Source organism: Meles meles, chromosome 5 (assembly GCF_922984935.1).
Source record: "Meles meles chromosome 5, mMelMel3.1 paternal haplotype, whole genome shotgun sequence".
Taxonomy (NCBI): domain Eukaryota; kingdom Metazoa; phylum Chordata; class Mammalia; order Carnivora; family Mustelidae; genus Meles; species Meles meles.
Genome location: NC_060070.1, coordinates 96,008,395 through 96,028,741, shown reverse-complemented (window position 1 = coordinate 96,028,741; position 20,347 = coordinate 96,008,395). Strand labels below are relative to the sequence as shown.

The 20,347-nt window shown below is 37.7% G+C and overlaps 1 protein-coding gene across 1 annotated transcript in view; it reads left to right on the top strand.

The window, feature by feature from the left end:
- Window positions 1-19,285, top strand: part of PTCHD4 (patched domain containing 4) — a 174,762-nt gene extending 155,477 nt beyond the window's left edge. The window contains exon 3 of the mRNA XM_046005933.1: window positions 17,181-19,285. Within this exon, the coding sequence (XP_045861889.1) occupies window positions 17,181-18,814 (1,634 nt within the window). The 3' untranslated portion in view covers window positions 18,815-19,285. The remainder of the gene's footprint in view (window positions 1-17,180) is intronic.
- Window positions 19,286-20,347: the final 1,062 nt, after the last annotated feature.

Sequence of the window (20,347 nt, the reverse complement as noted above, 5' to 3'; positions counted from 1 at the left end):
ACACACCGTCTCTCTCTCTCCCACCTGACTTCTCTCATGGGAAAACTAAATTGGTTTAAATCATGTGGGAACATTATAAATACTGTTTGGTGATTAGAATAAATTGGCTCAAATCACATAGGTACTTTCCTACATACTGACTGATGAAGAAATTTAGATATGCTATAATTTATAAACAAAATGAAGGAGGTTAACCTGGCAAGATACAAGAGGTACGAACAACTTTTGCATTTAAGAAATTGAAAGGGAAGAGAAGAGCACATTTCCCAAATCATTCAATGAAGCCTGTATTAGCCTGATTCCAAAACCAGATAAAGACATCACAAGGAATGGAAACTACATATCAGTATCTCCTATAAATAGAAACACAAAAATTCTCAACAAGATATTAGCAAGTCAGATCCAATAATATATAAAAAAGATTGTAGGGGCACACTGGTGATTCAGTCAGTTAAGCATCTGACTCTTGATTTCAGCTCAGGTCATGATCTTAGGTCTTGAATATTGAGCTCTGCATCAGGCTCCCTGCTGAGTATGGAGTCTTCAAGAGATGCTCCCTCTCCTCTTCCTCTACCCTGAGCCCACCACTCACGTGTGTACTACTTTTCTCAAAAAAAAAAAAAAAAAAGAATTGTAAACAATGACCAAATGGAATTTATCACCTAAATGCAAGGGATGTTTAACATCTAAAAACCAATTAATGTAAAACACCTTAACAAAATAAAGGTCAAAAACTACATGATCATCTCAATACACACAGAAAAGGCATTCGACAAACTCTTTTACCATAAAAACATTCAACAAATTAAGAATAGAAAGAAACTTCCTTAGGGTAAAAAAAAGGCATTTATGAAAAACCCAAAGCTAACAGCATACTTAGCGGTGAGTAATTTGTCCTTAAGATCAGGAATAAGATGAGGATGTCTGCCCTCACCACTTCTATTCAACATTGTGCTAAAAATTACAGCCAGAACAATTTGGCAAGAGAATGAAATAAAAGGCATTCATATTGAAATGATGAAGAAGCAAAACTATCTCTATTTGGAAATGACATGATCTCATCATAGAGAATTCTAAAGAATCCACCAGAAAATGGCTGGGACTAATAGATAAGTTCAGCAAGATTGCGGGACACAAGATTAATATATAAAAATCAATTATATTTCTATACACTAGCAATAAATAATCCAAAAATGAAATTAAGAAAATAATACCATTTACAATAACATTAAAAAGAATAAACTCATTAGGAATAAATTTGCCAAAAGTAGTACAAAATTGTACTCTGAAAACTACACAACACTGTTGAAAACAAGCTTTGAAAGACCTAAGTAAATAGAAAGAGATTCCATGTTCATAGACAAGAATGTCTATAATGTTGCAGTAGTGAAGACACAGGGGGACTGGCATGAGGTTAGACAAATTGAGCAGTGGAATAGAATTGAGACTCTAGAAATAATTCTTAATGTTTATGGTGGGTTGACTTTTAACAGAACTGCTCAGATAATTCAGTGGGGCAAGAAGTGTCTTTTCAATCAGTGATACCAGGACACTTGGATATCCACATGAAAAAGAGAAAAGGTAGACTTCTTCCTTACACCATAAGTAAAATTCAACTCAGATAGATCATAGACATAAATGAAAGAGTTAAAACTGTAAATCTCTTTAAAGAAAACATAGGAATTACTTCTGATGGCCTTGAAGCAAAGTCTTCTCAGAAATGACACCAAAAGCAACAAAAAGAAAAGATAAATTGGAATTTCCCCCAATTAAAAACTTCTGTGTTTCAAAAGATGCCATGAAGAAAGTGAAAAGAAAACCAACAGAGTGGGAGAAAATATTTGCAAATCACATATCTGATCTGACTTATATTCGGAATATGCAAAGAAATATTATAACTTAGTGGTGCTTGGGTGACTCAATCAGTTAAGTGTCTGCCTTCAGCTCAGGTCATGATCCCAGGATCCGGGAATGGAGCCCCATGTCAAGCTCCCTGCTCAGTGGGCAGTCTGCTTCTCCCTCTCCCTCTGCCACTCCTACTGTTTGTACTCTATCTTTCTCAAATAAATAAATATAATCTTGGGGGCATAAAGAACTATTATAACTTAATAATAAAAAGAAAAATAACCCAGTTAAAACTTGAGCAAAAGATTGGGATACTTATCCCAAGAAGATAAACAAATGGCCAAAAAGCTTGAAAGATGCTCGACCTCATTAATCCTTAGAGAAATGCAAACCAAAACCACAATGAGCACATCATATATGTTAGGATGGCTAAATTAAAATGTCGGACAATAACAAATGACAAAATAACAAATGTTGCTGAGTTTGTAAAGGATCAGAACAATTCATATATTGCTGGTGGAAATATAAAATTACACATTTCCTTTGGAAATCAGTGTGATGATTCCTGAAAATGCTAAATGTAGAGTTATCATATGACCCAGAAATTCTACTTACAGGTGTACAACCAAGAGAAATGAAAACAAATGTCCACACAAAACTTGTAAACAAATGTTCACAGCAATATTATTCATAATTGCCAAGAAACAGAAACAATCCAAATGTCCATCAGCTGATGCATAGATAAATAAATGTGGGATGGCCATACAGTGCGATAATATTTGGCCATAAAAAGAAACACAGGACTGACACATACTACAATATAAACGAACCTTGAAAATGTTATGGTAAATGAAAGAAGCCAGTTGCAAAAGACTACATCATCTCATTTACATGAAATAGACAAATCTATAGAGACAGAAAGTAGATTAGTGGTTGCCTAGGACTGGGAGGTTAGAGGATAGAGATGGGGAGTGAGGAGTGACTACTAATGGGTATGGGTTTTCTTTGGGGGTGATGAAACTTCTCAAATTGATTGTGGTGGTGGTGGCTCCACTCTTTAATACACCAAGAAATCATTAAGTTGCATACATTAAATGGGTGAATTGTAAGTCATGAATCTCAATAAGGTTATTTGAAACAAAAGGAAGGGTTTACCTTCCATTTCTTTTTTATTTTTTTCTATTTAATTTGCAAAGCCCATTAGGACAACGTGCAATGTTATTTCAGCAAATGTTTGATCTCCAGACTCATTTTCTAAACCCAGTAAGATGAATTTGAAGTCAGAAATCTTTAGTAGCTGTACACTATTATGCCTATATTACATTTTAGGAGCATGATGAATTATTGCTGTTTCCACAACCATTTCACAAATACCAACCCATTTGATGGCAGTCAGGAAAAATAATTCATTAAATTTGTCGAAAATATTTCCTAAGCATCTATAATAGTCAAAGTACAGTGAGAGCTCAGTGCTTTTAAGCCAAGTGATGTCTGCTATTGCTTCAGAAGTTGGCAAAATATGTAAATTCATAAGAACAATAGAAGAACAACAAAAAGTATTTAACTATATGCATTACATGGTAGAAATTCTTCTGAGACTCCCAGGATTTGTATCATATATAGTATCATTTAACTGGCTATAAAGGGGAGAGGCCCTCCTAGACGGTAGCTAACATTTTGCTTTAATATTTATTCTTTTGTCTCTTGTAGAAGCAAATACTCTTCCACTTATGGCTACTTCTATTCTTCTTCCTGAAAAATAAAACATCTAAGAGTAAATCCTTCTATTTATTTTTTTTTAAATGTACCATTCTTTTTTTATTTATTTGACAGAGAGAGATCACAAGTAGATAGAGAGGCAAGCAGAGAGAGAAAGAGAGGGAAGCAGGCTCCCTGCTGAGCAGAGAGCCCGATGCGGGACTCGATCCCAGGACCCTGAGATCATGACCTGAGCCGAAGGCAGCGGCTTAACCCACTGAGCCACCCAGGCGCCCCAATACTTCTATTTATTCATGCAAACATTTTATTGGATTTTTCTCCAGGGAGAAGAGTGACTTCTTTGGAGAAGTAGGGAAAATCTGACATTCAATGGCCCCAAGAGCAGTAGGGACCTAACCTAAAAAGCAAACTCGTTTCTCTTTTCCCTCCTTCTTCTCTTCTTTCCTTCCCTCCTTCCCTTGTTCTCACCCCTTCTTTATTTTCCCACAGTGACATGCCCTCTTCCTCTTGAAAGGATGGATGTTTTCCTGAAGTGATTTTGCTTTTAACTGGAAGGACATCCACATTGGGTAGAAAGGTAGAAACCTCTGGTATCCTCTCATTCTTTTCATTCTTATCACTTATCTTATATAAGTGAGCTGATGAATTCATTGCTGCTTCCCTCCGGTCTTTGTGTTTCCCCTTTTTAAAATAACCCTTGAAAAGAAATGTGAGTGGTAGCATGTGCACATTAAACTGACATTGAATCTCCAGTACTACTGTTAGAAGTTCTTTTGCTAATCCCATGCTTCCATTCTTATTCAATGAGGAAAATTCCTTAGACAACAGTATATGTTTCACAGTTTTGCCTAATTACTGCATAGGGGAAATAAGTGGAAAGCACAGGGTCAGGTCAAATTATGGGAATGGCACTCTTTACACAGATACTTAAAAATTATTATTAGCCAAAAAGATTCTGTAAATTACTTAAAATTTTAGATACAGGGTTATGATGGCTTAAAATGCAATTTAGAAATACCAAAAGTTGTTTTGGAAGGTTCAAATAATAACAAATAAAAAAGAAAACTGTCGGAATGCCTGGGTGGCTCCGTTGGTTAAGCAGCTGCCTTTGACTTGAGTTATGATCCCAGGGTCCTGGTATCGAGTCCCACATTGGGCTCTTTGCTCAGCAGGGAGTCTACTCTTCCCTCTGTCTGCCTCTCCCCTTGTTTGTGCTCTCTCTCTCTCTGACAAATAAATAAATTAAAATCTTTAAAAAAAAAAAAAAAGAAAGAAAACTGTATCTTTGATATGAGTATTTATGATATGCCTACTCTATAACTATGTATTCTTTCACAGATCATTTCATAGGTAATGTGTGGAAATCATTCATCTCAATCATTCAGTCCTCCTCCTTGCTGGTTTCTGTGCAGTGGAGAATATATACCCAAGGAGATAAATAAAATCCATATATATTTGCATCCTTATTGATGGAGGGACAGTATTTCCCAAAGTTTCTTGTAAAGCTGGAATGGAGACTTTATATGGTACCAGAGGCTAATGTGGGGAGCTCTACCTAAAAAAATCCTAAATCTAGGTTTTCCCTCTCCTTAACTATAGGAAGAGTTAGGTCAGGCTTAAGATTTCCTTAGCAGCCAATTGCATGGAAGACTATGATTTTCTTCACAAATCCAGTTGCCGTCAGAAGAGAGCATGCTGGAGACCAACAATAAGAGATGAATAGCATGCTTCCCTTTAGAACAAAAGGGCCAAAAATGCTTCTGCATGGAATGAGAAATCTGAGGGCAAGCGCTGACCCTCCTTACTCGTCGTTAATATAAATAGTGCAGGATAGAGAAAGGGGGTTCAGCTTATTTCTTGTTTTAGAGAAATAGCCCCCAACTTATGATACATTGCTCTCAGGCTCCAACCACCAGATCAGCTACTCCTGGTACTTGGAAGAGTGTTTAAAGAGGAAGAAAAAGAAATGGAAGTATAATCATCACCACTATCTGAATGACAGTAGATGAAAGTCACCTATTCATGGAAAATGAGAAGTAGGAAATGAGAAAGCTGAGGGCAAATCCTGACTCTTCCTTAGTTACTCATTAAGACAAGTAGACTCTCTAGTACTATCCACATGAGAATGGATGGAAGCCAACTCTTCTTGGAAACATGAGAAGCAAGTATTCCCTCCACAACATACTAGAACACCACAAATCTTGGAAGCTCAGAGGTACCATTCACTCTTCAGTTTGATAATAACTATTTACTAAGTGCCAAGCATTGCCTTAGGAAATGATTATATAATAATCAAAGCAGGATACTCTCACTACTCTCAAGATCACAGTCTACTCACACTAAGGTGAGAGACTAAAGATTTATTCTGGTCCTGACCACCAAAAGAATTCTATAAATGCTATGTGTCATGGATTCTTCTGAGACTCCATTCCTTAATTATTAAATGAGGGTGAAAAATTAATATGCATGCCTCTAGAGCAGTGCATGAGATCCATACACACTGATATTCCTCAGGATCCCCTTTGTGCACATCTTCTCATCAGTGACTCTTTCCTTTGTACCCTGCCTAGTTTGTCAACACACATCTGTTTTAGGAAATGACGTGACAAACTCATTCAGCAAAAGAATGAAGAACCATAAGTTTGCAAGATGAATCTTCCCAGAAGTATTTCTATTTGCATGGAAGACTAACTCCTCAAGTTAAATACTGAAATAATTTCCAGTTGTAGATTTTCATATAGTTTAACTTTCTTCTCCTAGTATAAATCCAAAGTGTCAGGCAACTCCACTGACAAATCAGACCAGCCCTGTTGCATGGAGAGCCAGTATGGGATCTATGTCTTTTCTGTTTCTGTTTTGTTTTTACATGCATTAGTTTATTCACAGGCTTTGTAAACCTTCCCAAGAAGCATTCTGAGGATATGCTGCCTCATAAGACAAAAATAGATCTTATTTTTGAGCTCCTTCATAGTTGGTGAAAACAGGCTTTGTGCAGTCCTAACTTGACCGCATCTGTCACAAAAATTACCCCCACCATCAACTTACTAGAATGTCATCAACCACTGCAGTGCAGAAGATGGAATGAGTGTCACAATTAACAACATGTAAATGCCACCCCTCTGCTGTGTTCCCTAACTGTAATTAAGAAATAATCACTGGACTTTTCATCTGCCAGTCCTTGTAATGCCTCAACCTGCACTTTGAGCTTAGCAAGTTTAGCTAGAAAAACTTTAACAACGTAAAACTCAAAAAAATGTTCTTTTAGTACTCACTGCATCTATGACACTGCTAGGTACCGAGGGGCAAACAAACAAAAGTGAAGACATGATCATTGATTTCAAGGCACTTCTACCGCTGTAGAGTTCCTCAGATTGAATCCTATGCAGATGTCATCAGAGAAACCGTCAAAGTAACGAGGTGATTGGCCTGGAGAAGACTGAAGGTATCATGCTATTGTCTTCAGTATTTGAAGTACAGATATGTGGCAGAATAACCGGCACATATTCCAAAGAAGACAATTAGGAGCAGATTTTGGAAATTTCAGGGTGACTAATTTCAACTCTAAATATGGAAGAACTTTCCAAATGTCGGAAAGTATCCGGGCAGGATATTCACTTGTTCGGCTTGTAGAAAGAGTATACACATCAGGGGGAAAGCTGAGTGTGCTCTCATGTAGCATATGATAGGCAGGTCCTTCATTAATATCTCCTGACTAGTTGGTCAATTTCTTTAAGACATGTGTTCTTTTATTAAAGATTCCCATGCCAGTGTTAATAGAACTACCACTTGAGAAATTTCAGAATGTGTCAAAGAGAGAATAAATTTTACAACCTGCTGACATTCTGTCAGCAGCTCTTAATATCTCTGGGCCCTGAATTGTTGTCAGTTAATTATAAGTGAAAGTATTCTGGAAAAAAAATAATGTGGAACTGTTTTTTCTTAATTTTTATAATTGCTAAAATAGCTCTCAAGTTTTCATGTATCTCCAAATGCCAGAAACCTTTAGATTAACTCCCTGAACTTTTTTTTTTTAACCAGTAGCTTTGTTTATTTATTTATTTATTTATTTTCAGCATAACAGTATTCATTGTTTTTGCACAACACCCAGTGCTCCATGCAAAACGTGCCCTCCCTATTACCCACCACCTGTTCCCCCAACCTCTCACCCCTGACCCTTCAAAACCCTCAGGTTGTTTTTCAGAGTCCATAGTCTCTTATGGTTCGCCTCCCCTTCCAATTTTTTTTTAAATAAACATACAATGTATTTTTATCCCCGGGGTACAGGTCTGTGAATCGCCAGGTTTACACACTTCACAGCACTCACGATAGCACTTACCCTCCCCAATGTCCATAACCCCCTCCCCCTCTCCCAACCCCACCTCCCCCCCCGCAACCCCCAGTTTGTTTTGTGAGATTAAGAGTCATTTATGGTTTGTCTCCCTCCCAATCCCATCTTGTTTCATTTATTCTTCTCCTATCGCACTAACCCCCCATGTTGCTTCTCCATGTCCTCATATCAGGGAGATCATATGATAGTTGTCTTTCTCCGATTGAAACTCCCTGAACTTTCTATTGGTCACAGGACCAAAAATTATTCTTCCCTTGAGTCCAGTTAGCTGTTTCATAGTCATAGCAAACTGGGAGGGATTTCATTTGTTTTGTTTGTTTGTTTGTTTGTTTGTTTCTTGATGAATCTTTGCCTAATGGAAATGGGCAGGACAAAGTCCATAGGAATGATGATGATGGAAAGGAGTACAATTTATCACAAGAAGTCAGTAAGAGTTTCCTACAATTTTCGATCACTGAAGCTGAGTTTAGTGGCCTGGCATGTCATGATTCATTGTCATTTCTATTGATAATTTCAAGAATGAAACAGAGCCAGGTGCTGTAGTAGACTACAAACACATAGCCTAAGCCCCAAATGAACGTGCACTCATACATAAAAAGTGATGGCTAATATTTACCAAGTGTTTAATATGTGCCAGGGACAATGGTAAACATTTTATGTGGTCTGTCTCACTTATTATTCTCAGCAATACTGCCAGGAAGGTGCTTGCATTTGCTGTTCTGCATGTGAGGAAAACAACATGGAGAATATCCATGAAGGGATCCAGTTAGGGAGGAATAGAGCTGAAGTTTGAGCCTGTACTCAGGTTCCCCTGTGCCAGGTTACTATCCATACCACCGACTATCCTCTCTCCCATGCCTTTGTGAATTAACACCTAACAAGAAAATGTTATGATAAGAATCAGAAAAGATAGAGCTCTTGTTTATAAATGTATGCTGTGAGAAAGCTGAGCTAAGCTGCAGACCACGAAATTGAATAAAGTCCTAGAAAATATGGTGAGAAGCAGGCCTTCTCAACTGAAGGCTGTATTCATCAGGGATACATTCAAATAACACCAGTTCTGTCACTTCAAGGACCTTCTGGAAATGGTCTCCTTGTCCCTCTGGACTGATGAAATTTAGTCGTCTGCCTAGCAGTTCCCTCGTTCTTCTGGAAGGGACTGTGGTTTCTTCTGTGAGTCACAGAAACAAACAGTGCCTGGAAAGCTTCCTTTCAGCTTCCCTCCTGCGAAAAGAGAGCAACTCTATTGGCTCATTCTGAACAAGCACACTCACATAAGGAATGTCACAATTAGCTGAATCCAGTTAACTAAAATCTTTATTAATCAGCATTTTTCCACAATTAACTTCCAAGGACAAAAAAAAAAAGACAAATTTCAAAATAATAATCAGAGAAGAACACTTTTCCCTAGACCTGGTAAACATTCATCCAAACTCCCACACTTCTACAACTATATAATACTATTCGAGAATAGCTAACAATTGTGGGAGCACTCACTGTGTGCCAGATATTTGTATTAAGGGATCCATGTATCTGTTTTTCCTTTAACACAGCAATCCCTTGAAGCAAATACTGTTATTCTCTGTTTTACAGATTGACAAATCCAGCCATAAAGTTCCTTTGCTCAAGGTCATACACTTAATTGATGGTGATGAGGAAGCATAAACCCACAGAATGCAACACCTAACCAATATGCCATATTGCCTCCTGATTATCTGTGCATAATGTAATAATGACTCTGAAGAATATTATTCAATAAATAGTAATAGCTCATTCAGCACTAAGTGCTTCCTGTATGCCAGGCACTGTTGTTGGTTCATTGTAATTATTATCTCATTTAACCTACACATTAACCCCTTAAAATAGGTGCCATTTTTATTTCCGTTTTCTAGACTAAGAAAGTGAGGCATACAGTGGTTAAAATAACTCATTTTTGTCACATCACACATCACAAAGTTATAGAGCCAGAACTGAAACCAAAATGTGTTACTCTGGACTACATCCTTTTAATTGCTACACATTTTGCCTTTTCTTTTTTCCTTTCTTTCTTCCTTTCTTCCTTCTGGACAGGACACAGAAAGGGAATACAAGTCTAATGCAATTTTAGAAAGATCTCCAGTAAAGTTAATCAACCAATAAAAGTTGGATCAAAAGGGAAGTTCTGGTTGATTAATTTAATGACTATTCAAATGATCCAATTCCTGAGCTTTCTGGTTAATTGAGTTTCCGCTGGCTTTAGGCCATTTTGCTCAGAGAAAAATTCTAGCCCATAGGATGTTTTTATTTCATCTTCACTGGTAAAAAAGAAAAGGGGGGATAGCAAAAAACTCAAGGATGCTCCCAGAAAACTTGCCCTTTGAGGCATTATCAAGCATTCATGCTACAATTTTGAAGATTTCTTTTGAACAATATTTATTAGGAAACTAAAACTATGCATAATTTAAGTTTGCTAAGTAAGATTACTTCCATTTCAAACATGTTTCCCAGTCATTGAACCAGATACTTTTAAAGCATTCTCCAGATCTCGGTGCTACAGAAATCCTAATTTGTCACTAATTTTACTCTTTATAGGATAGAAGATCCCATAAAGCTGTTAGTGATAATCATTACAAGAACATTTAAAAGTACTTTTAAGACTAGACACAGATCGTGACCAATTCAATTGCAAAAACATTTACTGAGCATCGATAAGTGTCAAATAATTGAAATACAAAAATGGAAATGACAGTGCTTACCCTAGACATTGAGGACCTTTCAGACTTCCATAAAAACAGGCACACCAATGGATAATTTTAGTTTGGTGTAGTAGCAAGTGCTACCATATGTGCTGGAATGCAGAAAAGCTTTGAAGCAGCTAAGTTAGGGATGAAGAAAGCAAGTGGAAGGTATTAGAGATGAGATCATGTCTGAGTGGTATCTTTAAAACAGAAGTAGGAACAGCCAACTAAACAGAAAGAACATGGATAAGGATTCCATATAATGCTGAACACGTGAATGGTAACTCAAAATATTGATTCAATATCTGGATTTTGTTGTTTCTGGTAGTGGTAGTGGTATTAGTTGATATACTGGTTCAGTTGGTCGGATTTTACTATTTTTTTTCATTCTTTATTCATTTGATTGGTATGGAAAAGTCATGTAACCTAAGAACTCAATAGAAAAATCAAAATACTTTTCTCCACCTGAGCTCAAGGATGATTTCCAAAACACAATTACTGAAAGCATAGCTAATCAAAGCAGAAATAAATGCTCAGAGAAAGGAAAAAGATTTATCTGGAGCAGGTCATAAGAAGGAACATTATTTTTTACCTTTATTTCTTATACCACTGAAAGGGGAGATGTCAAGCTCTAATGACCTGCAGAAAGCTGGACGTATTCAAGTATAAAGGGAGGACCATTAGTACATCTTCTCAAAGCAAATGAAGAGAATTCTAATTCAGCTGATTAGAAAGAATTAGAAGCCCACAGATGGTGCTTATTAGAACAATATATCAAGAGAAGCCCAGTAGGGAGTACTAATTGAATCAGTTGCAATTAGGTTTGATTGGATTTAATCCTTGTTACAACTATTTTCTTTGGAATTCTGGGTTTGGGAGAGATTGGTTTGGGGCTTAAAATGGCAACTGTAAAATTTATATTCAATTCACAGATGAACAGCATTGCTTTGAAGGAAGTCACTCCAGGTCTAACCATATCGCCAGAATTTTCCTACAGCTCCATAGGTGCAATCAGAGTGTGAAGTTCACACTGGGATGCACAACTTTAAAGAAATGTTGTTAAGTGTGGGAAGAAATCTGTTGTCAGAGATCTATCTTACTTTAGAAGTCCTCTTTAGTTGTTGTAAAGTGATTGCTTCAGGCTCAAATGGAATTGTAACCAATTCTGAATATTATTCGGCTCATTTAGGACTGAAGTCAGTTTTGTTTGGTAACAAAAGTACATGTTTTAAAATTTTAACCATTCATGATTTTCCCTCTGGCTGAACTGCAATGCCATGACCAAAAGAAGAATCCATATAATCTTCATTTTTTTTTCATATTTATCCATTGTAAATAGCAGAACTTGTTAAATTATTGTTAAGTAGAGTATATTAGCCAGATGTCACATAAGTTTTGCTTGTTATTAAACAATGTTTCCATTTGCTTTCATTTGGAAAGAAGTCTCCAACAATGTCCCTGAAGCCTTTTGGAACATTCAGTATACACACATACACACACAAATCTTGTAATTCAATTCATTTCCCACCTTGAATTTCTCTCCCAGTTCCAACTCTGTCCAAAACATTTTTACTCCTAAGAGTGCTCTCCCTATTCTCATGAAACTTTGCCAAGAGAAAGTTTATCCAATAATATCCCAGTTGAGCCACTTACTATGGTATTCTAATATAGTTTGCAAATATATACTAATACAATGGAAAGAAACCATGATCAAAGTTTGACAGTCATCCTCTAGAATATTAAATGCATATTTCCAACAATGGCTTAACCTACTAAACCAAACAAGCTAATCTCTGCTCGGAGAAAAAGAAATCAATTATAAATATGAAAGCCACAACTACCTCCTCTTAATTTATAGGTAAATTGGTATCTTAATTCATGTTATCCCATCAGTCTAGACTGCATCATCCCCTGCCTACCAGAAACTTGTAGTGCTTTCCCTAATCCTTCAGAAAGAACCAGGTGTCTTTTCACAGTTTGTACCATTCATCTCTTACTTGGAAAGAACACTATGATTCTTTAATGTCAGTTAACTGCTGACATATATGTCTCTTGCCAGTCAGCAACTTGAACAGAGTGGTTCATAAGACAAACTGATGCCTTAGGTAAGGATTAAGGATTTTAGTAGGAATGAGACAGAAGCAAAGAACAATCAGGACTAAGGTACCAGGAGAAAATATATTGGAATTGGTTCAGGTCGTTGTTCAGTAGGGCAAGTCACACTCATACATGTTATATCATCATCATCGGAGATGGTGGATCACTTTCTTTTGGGTGAATACCAATGTCTTGATTTCAGGTGTCTTGTCTGAATTGGAATAGGACCCTCAGTAATGGTGGAAAAAAGAGTGCATATACCCTTCCAAAAAGTTGTGTAGAGCATTAGGGCTTCTTCAAGTGGGCAGATATTTTTTTTAAATGGTATCAGCCTCAGAGTGGAAGCCAAAGTAAAAAGGAAGAAGCCAAGAAAGAAAAATACTACAGAGGTTTGAAACTAGGTTCTCCATGGTGGTTGGGAGCCAACTGAACAGCAGCAAGGGAAATTCCAAATTCTAATTTCTCCTTACAGGAGCTCTGTTTTATTAAATAGTTAAATAGTTACAAATCTGAATGAATGGATGGATGGGTGGGTGGATGGATGGATGAATGGATGAATAAGTTTAATACATACTTATAAACCTGGAAGAAATACACAAAATTATTAACAGCAATTATCTGTGTTGTAGGACTATGAAATAATTTTTCACCATTATTTTTCCATCTTTCCCAAATTTTTAACAGAAATATGTCCTGTTTTTATAATCAGAAAAAGATAATTAAAATTTGTATGTGTGTGTGTGTATGTGTGTGTATGTGTGTGTACGCTTTTTTCTTTTGACTACCAGTAATTCTCAACTGCGGGCAATTTACCCCAGTCAGCATTGGGCAATGTCTGGAGACATATTTGGTAGTCACAACTGTGGAGTGTGCTACTAGCATCTAGTTAGTAGAAGAAAGGAACCCTTATGAACACCCTATGGGACTGCTTCTAAAATTCATATGTATTAGAAGTTTTTTTTAAAAAGATTTTTATTTATTTATTTGACAGAGACAGAGAGATCACAAGTAGTCAGAGAGGCAGGCAGAGAGAGAGGAGGGAGCAGGCTCCCTGCTGAGCAGAGAGCCCGATGCGGGGCTCGATCCCAGGATCCTGGGATCATGTACTGAACCGGAGGCAGAGCCTTTAAACCACTGAGCCACCCAGGTGCCCCTATTAGAAGCTTTAATCTCTGCCTCAGAATTTCCCAAGTAAAAATGGCCTTCTGGCCTGACAGATGTTGGAAAATATTACGTTTCTTGCTTACCTTTATGTTTTATATGTTGACTAGTATAGGTCTTTGTTTGTAACAAATCAAAATACATATTGGATTGAATTGAATTAAAAGTATATAGCTCTACTGGAGACATAAAGATGCACAATACATTTTAGGAAGAGTAGTTAAAAGATACATATTTTCAACCCATCTAAAAATCAAGAATTAGATGAATTCAAGAAGTTAGTGGGCGTCTTCTGGGCATCTAGCCTTTGCCAGATGTTCTGCAGAGTATAAGAGTAACATAAAATGTATTCCCTGACCTTGAAGAATTTGCAGTCTAACCAAAGAAATAGAACATATCCTAAGAAAACCATTTGTTCCAGAGCAAAACAGCACATGGTTGCGTGCCAAAATGAGTAACTAATTAGTGCAGTAAGACCTTAAGGAACAGAAAAAAATCAATATGTCTGGAATTGTCAGAGATGGTTTCCCAGCAAATTAGAGAATTGAACTGATGCTTACCAGACGGATGGACAGAATTTACTTGTGACTAGCAATGAGGAGAAGGTATTGTAAGGCAGAGAAAAATAGCATGAATAAAACTAAGAAGATAAGACTGATCATGGGCAGGTTCACGGGGAGAAGAAAGACCACCCTGGATTCAGGGTGCAGATAATAGATCTGAACTGCTAGGAAATAGCTAGATTATGGGGAGAATCAAATGAGTGAGTATCCACAGGAATGGCCTGTAAAATATCTAAACCTATAAATGGGATAAAATATGCCTTCTCTAAAGTTTGGAAATTATGTGTTCAGTCTTCATCACACTTAGAGTGGTTAGTTAACCTAATACGGTTTAGCATCGTCTTCCCACATGTACAGACCTTTATACTATATAAAGCAACAATCTGGCCTACATAGTATACCTACTATTCCATAAAACTGACCATTAGCAAAGGAAACCCAAATTTAGCTGCAGCCCCATGTAGCCTTTTCCCTCCTTATGACTACAAAGATAGCAAGAGTCCTCATTTCAGAAGAGAAGTGCTCTAATTAAAGAATTATTTTAATTACTTCAGCTAATATCCTAATATTATGTCTTTGCCAAGGGTGTGAAAGAACAAGTATTCTGTTTGGTCAAGGAGTCCTGCAGAAGATAAAAATGAAGAATTAATGATGTGTAAGAATCATCAGGCTTAAAGAAAATTGTTAGACTTAACTCAATGCACATATATGCTGAGCTAGTAATTAAATGCAAGGAATAATAGATCATTGCCTCCAAAAAACCACACACACACAAAAAAAGCTTACCTTATTCATAAATGCAATTTGCCTAACTTTTTCTACTTGATAGGATAAACTTATCTTTTCCGACTGGAGACTCAGAAAAGAGAACTTTGGAAATTCAATAGGCTTTATATTTAAGATAAGAAGAATTCCAACGCAGTAGCAATTAATAATTAATAAAAATTCCCAAGACAGGTGAAACCATGTAACTTTAAAATAAAATATTAGCATTATATGTATTTAAGCCTGTAAATACTATAGTCAAGTTAACTATAAAGCAAGAATTCTTAGATCCTCATAAAAAAGGTTTCTGTAATATTAACTCACCTACAAAACTTTGTTGGTTAGGAATAGGTTCAGCTGCATATAATAACCTTACTTACAGTGACTTAGACAAATGGACATTTGGCTCTCTTTAAAGAGACTTAGAGAAGATGGTAGACTGAGGCTCTTATTGGTGGCTCCGTGATGCCATTTAAAGCAAAGTTCCTTCTGGTTTTCTAATAAGCATCGTTAGGTGACTATCAGTTATACTTCCCAGAAATATGTCACATGAGCCACCTCTACTTAAAAGGTAGGATGGGAAATAGTTTTTAATTGTGCCCATTGCAGTCCCCCCCAAAAAAGTAACAGAGAAGAGAGAAAATTATAGAGACCAATGAGCAACTCTATCAACAACACAAAATCAGTGATTATAGTAGGATCCCAGCCATTATCATATGTGTGTTAAAGCATTGCTAAGTGAATTCCTCCGGTATCCAGGTACTGTACAAAGTCCATTTTCCAAGTTTTCTCGAACTAGGTCATTTTGTGCCTTTAAGTTACATTTTGTCTAATGGATCTCTTGGAGAAGAGCCCAAACACAGCTTGTATCCATTCATAGAAAATGTTTGTGTGTAGTATTGCTTTGCCTACAAGGGCAAGAGTGATGTATGAAGATTTGCCCTCAATCAGAAAGTTACCAATTGATACATTGTGAACAGCAATTGACAGAACTAAATCAGAGAAGTGAAAAGGGAAATTAAAGGTATGGCCTAATACCTTTATTTTCCTAGCTGCTTTCTGCTTTTGTTGATAAGGAAGCAAGCAGTAGTATCTTAAGAGCTGTTAAGTTCCTGGGGTGGGGGGAACAGTTCAGTATCTAACTGTTTCTGGTACATAGCAGGTGCTCAAGTAATATTTGTTGAATGAAGCTTTTGCTTATTTACCCTTATTAAAGAGTGTGCAGAAGTTGATGAAAAAGAACCATTCCCCATCCACTTTAATGAAGCAAATGTTAGTCAGCATCCATACTGTGTGAATAAAAGCTCTGTGAGGAGCCCAAAGGAAATGCTTGCTGTGATCTCTCACCCTGAAGGTTTTGCCCTGTCTTTTACGTGACCTGGCAGAGTTTTTCAACTCGCATCTAATGTTAATTAATCAAATCTACAGGAACAGGATTCTAAGCCATTTGGCCATCAAGCGGATTATTAACATCGTAAAGTCAATGTAAAGTGATATTTAAGTGTTTAAAATCATCTTAGGATTTCCTAAATCAGCATGTAAGTCAGCTTGAAATGGAGGTTCGGGACTATCAGTCAATGCCTCAGTTGATCAAGCACTCAGTTGGTGTGGAAGGGCATTTGAAGCTGCATGAATAATACCCCTGCCGTTCACAACTCATGACCCATTAAGGGAGACAACATGTGTGCAGGGGAAGAAAAAAAAAATCACATAATAATGTCAATTGTATTTACAAGTTGTCGAATTAATAAGACAGACAACACGGGTTTTGTTTTACCCAGAATACCAATTAATGTGGACTTTGTTAAAGTGGACACACGGACAAAATATAACCCATGGTGTAACTCAAATTTTAAGACCCTGATAGGAGAATCATAGCATTTTGCAGCTTGGAGTATAAAGCACTGCTTAGCATAGATAATAGATAATAAAACAATTGTTCTCTTTCTTTTTTAAAAAAACTAGGTCATGGAACTAAAGGAGTATTTGAGCTTCTGTCTGGATGGCGGAGAACAAGAGAGACTTTGCCCTTCAAAGACAGGGTGGCAGATGCCTATTCCGATGTGATGGTCACCTACACCATGACCAGCTCCTTGTACTTCATTACCTTTGGCATGGGTGCCAGCCCATTCACAAACATAGAGGCTGTGAAGGTCTTCTGTCAGAACATGTGTGTCTCTATTCTGTTGAACTACTTCTACATTTTCTCATTCTTTGGCTCCTGTCTGGTCTTCGCTGGCCAACTTGAGCAAAATCGCTACCACAGCATCTTTTGCTGTAAGATCCCCTCTGCAGAATACCTGGACCGCAAACCTGTGTGGTTCCAGACAGTGATGAGTGATGGGCATCAACAGACATCCCATCATGAGACGAACCCCTACCAGCACCATTTCATTCAGCACTTCCTCCGTGAGCATTACAATGAATGGATTACCAATATCTACGTGAAGCCATTTGTTGTCATCCTCTATCTCATCTACGCCTCCTTCTCCTTCATGGGGTGCTTGCAGATCAGTGACAGAGCCAACATCATCCATCTGCTAGCCAGTGACTCCCCAAGCGTTTCCTATGCCATGGTTCAGCAGAAATATTTCAGCAACTACAGCCCAGTGATAGGGTTCTACATCTACGAGCCCCTGGAGTACTGGAACAGCAGCGTCCAAGAGGATATACGGAGACTCTGTAGCGGGTTCACGGCAGTTTCCTGGGTGGAGCAGTATTACCAGTTCCTGAAAGTTAGCAACATCAGTGCCAATAACAAGAGTGACTTTATCAGTGTCCTACAAAGCTCATTTTTAAAAAAGCCAGAATTCCAACACTTTCGGAACGATATCATCTTCTCCAAGGCAGGGGATGAAAACAACATTATTGCTTCCCGCTTGTATCTGGTGGCCAGGACTAGCAGAGACAAGCAGAAGGAAGTCATAGAAGTGTTGGAAAAATTGAGGCCCCTGTCCCTATCAAAGAGCATCCGATTCATTGTGTTCAACCCTTCCTTCGTGTTCATGGATCATTATGGCTTGTCTGTCACGGTGCCTGTTCTGATTGCAGGCTTTGGTGTTCTCCTGGTGTTAATCCTGACTTTTTTCCTAGTGATCCACCCTCTGGGAAACTTCTGGCTGATTCTTAGTGTCACCTCAATTGAGCTGGGCGTTCTGGGCTTAATGACATTATGGAACGTCGACATGGATTGCATTTCTATCTTGTGCCTTATCTACACTTTAAATTTTGCCATTGACCACTGTGCACCACTGCTTTACACATTTGTATTAGCAACTGAGCACACCCGAACACAATGTATAAAAAGCTCCCTACAAGAGCATGGAACAGCCATTTTGCAAAATGTTACTTCTTTTCTTATTGGGTTGGTCCCCCTCCTATTTGTGCCTTCGAACCTGACCTTCACACTGTTCAAATGCTTGCTGCTCACTGGGGGTTGCACACTTCTGCACTGTTTTGTTATCTTACCTGTGTTCCTAACCTTTTTCCCCCCTTCCAAAAAGCACCACAAGAAAAAGAAACGCGCCAAACGAAAGGAGAGAGAGGAAATTGAATGCATAGAAATTCAAGAGAACCCTGATCATGTCACCACAGTCTGAAGGGTGTAAACAAATGGATTATTTTTCTTTTCCAGTATTGCACAACGATGCAGGGAGAGTAAAGCTCAGACCTCAGCTGCTTGGGCTGGCCAGGGGTAACAAGGAAAGTCAGATCAAGAGTGAATTGTCATGACACATCAAGGTGTCCGCTTCTTGGGGGGAAGAGAGAATCAAAGAAGAGGGAAATGTTCTTTGCAACCTTGTTCTCCACTAAGATAAGTTTGTGGATGTGATCTTAGAGCTCTTCCAAGGAATGGATGAATCAATGAAGTATTAGACGGCCAAAAGGTCTAACCACTCTCAAAAATAAAATGCTTAAGAAAGAGGGAGAGAAAAGGAAAGGGAGCCTCAACATAGGGAAAATGACAGGAAATGTCAAAATTGCCATGGCACTTTTCTTATTTCTGTTTTGAACAGGCTGGTCAAAGGAAACCTATGCACTTGGGAAGTACATATTTAATCCCGTCTAAACCAAAGGACTTCCCAATCCATTTTATGTGTACATATATATGTATATATGCCATATATACATATACTTAGATTTGTCTTTAGTGTACATTGATGGTTGTGTGGAAGAAGGTGTCCATTTGCCGATGGGCTGGGCTTTCTCTAGAAAGCCAAATTAGCCTTAGCCAAATACAGACGCATCAGTAGCAATTCAAAATCAACTGGTGTTTCAGCAGCAAGAGTATTACCCAACTGTGTGAGAAGCAAAATAAAGATGTGAGTCCATTAGATTCTACATATCACATAAGTCTTTGAGATTCTTGCTTTGGATGACTTAGCAAAAAATACAAAAGGCATTTAAACCAATTACTATATGGACAAGGGTTAAAATTTCATGTTGGAGCTAAACAATTGATAAGGCTTTTCATCGGCATTGAATGGTTCTCTACATTTGCAAAGGCTGATTTGGCTGCTTTCAGAGAGCTTACCCACTGCAAATGAGCATTTTATACATGTTGTCCATACATGTGTGTATAAGGGTGCATGTGTGTGTCTGCGTGTGTGTATGTGTGTGTGTGTGTGTGTGTGTGAGAGAGAGAGAGAGAGAGAGAGAGAGAGTTGGGGTATACCATAGTTATAGTGCTCTCATTTTAGATGATGAAAATATACTGCCATGGAATATAGATCATTAACATAGGATAAAGGAGCTCTAACTAGGAAGTGTTTGTAGTATGAAACAGAATAAATGGATCATAACCACTCATCATGTGCCATCCACTGGTTCTTAGCATAAGGAAAATATTCTAACCCTATAAAGTCTAGTGTGCTCCTTGCATTAATATTTGGCACATTGACCCAGGCCATGATCACTGTAGTAGTGGTCACTATAACTACTGCAATATTGTTTTGTAACTTCTTGCAATATCGCTGTTCTTGTTACCTGGAAAGTGGTCGTCAGTTGGCTTACCGCCTAGGGTGTTCATGGCTCTCCACAGGTGGCATATGAACTGTAACTGCACCTGAGTTCTCTCTCAGAAAAAGTACTGAGGTAAATGTTTTCATTAAATTAACGTTTAAAACGTTCCC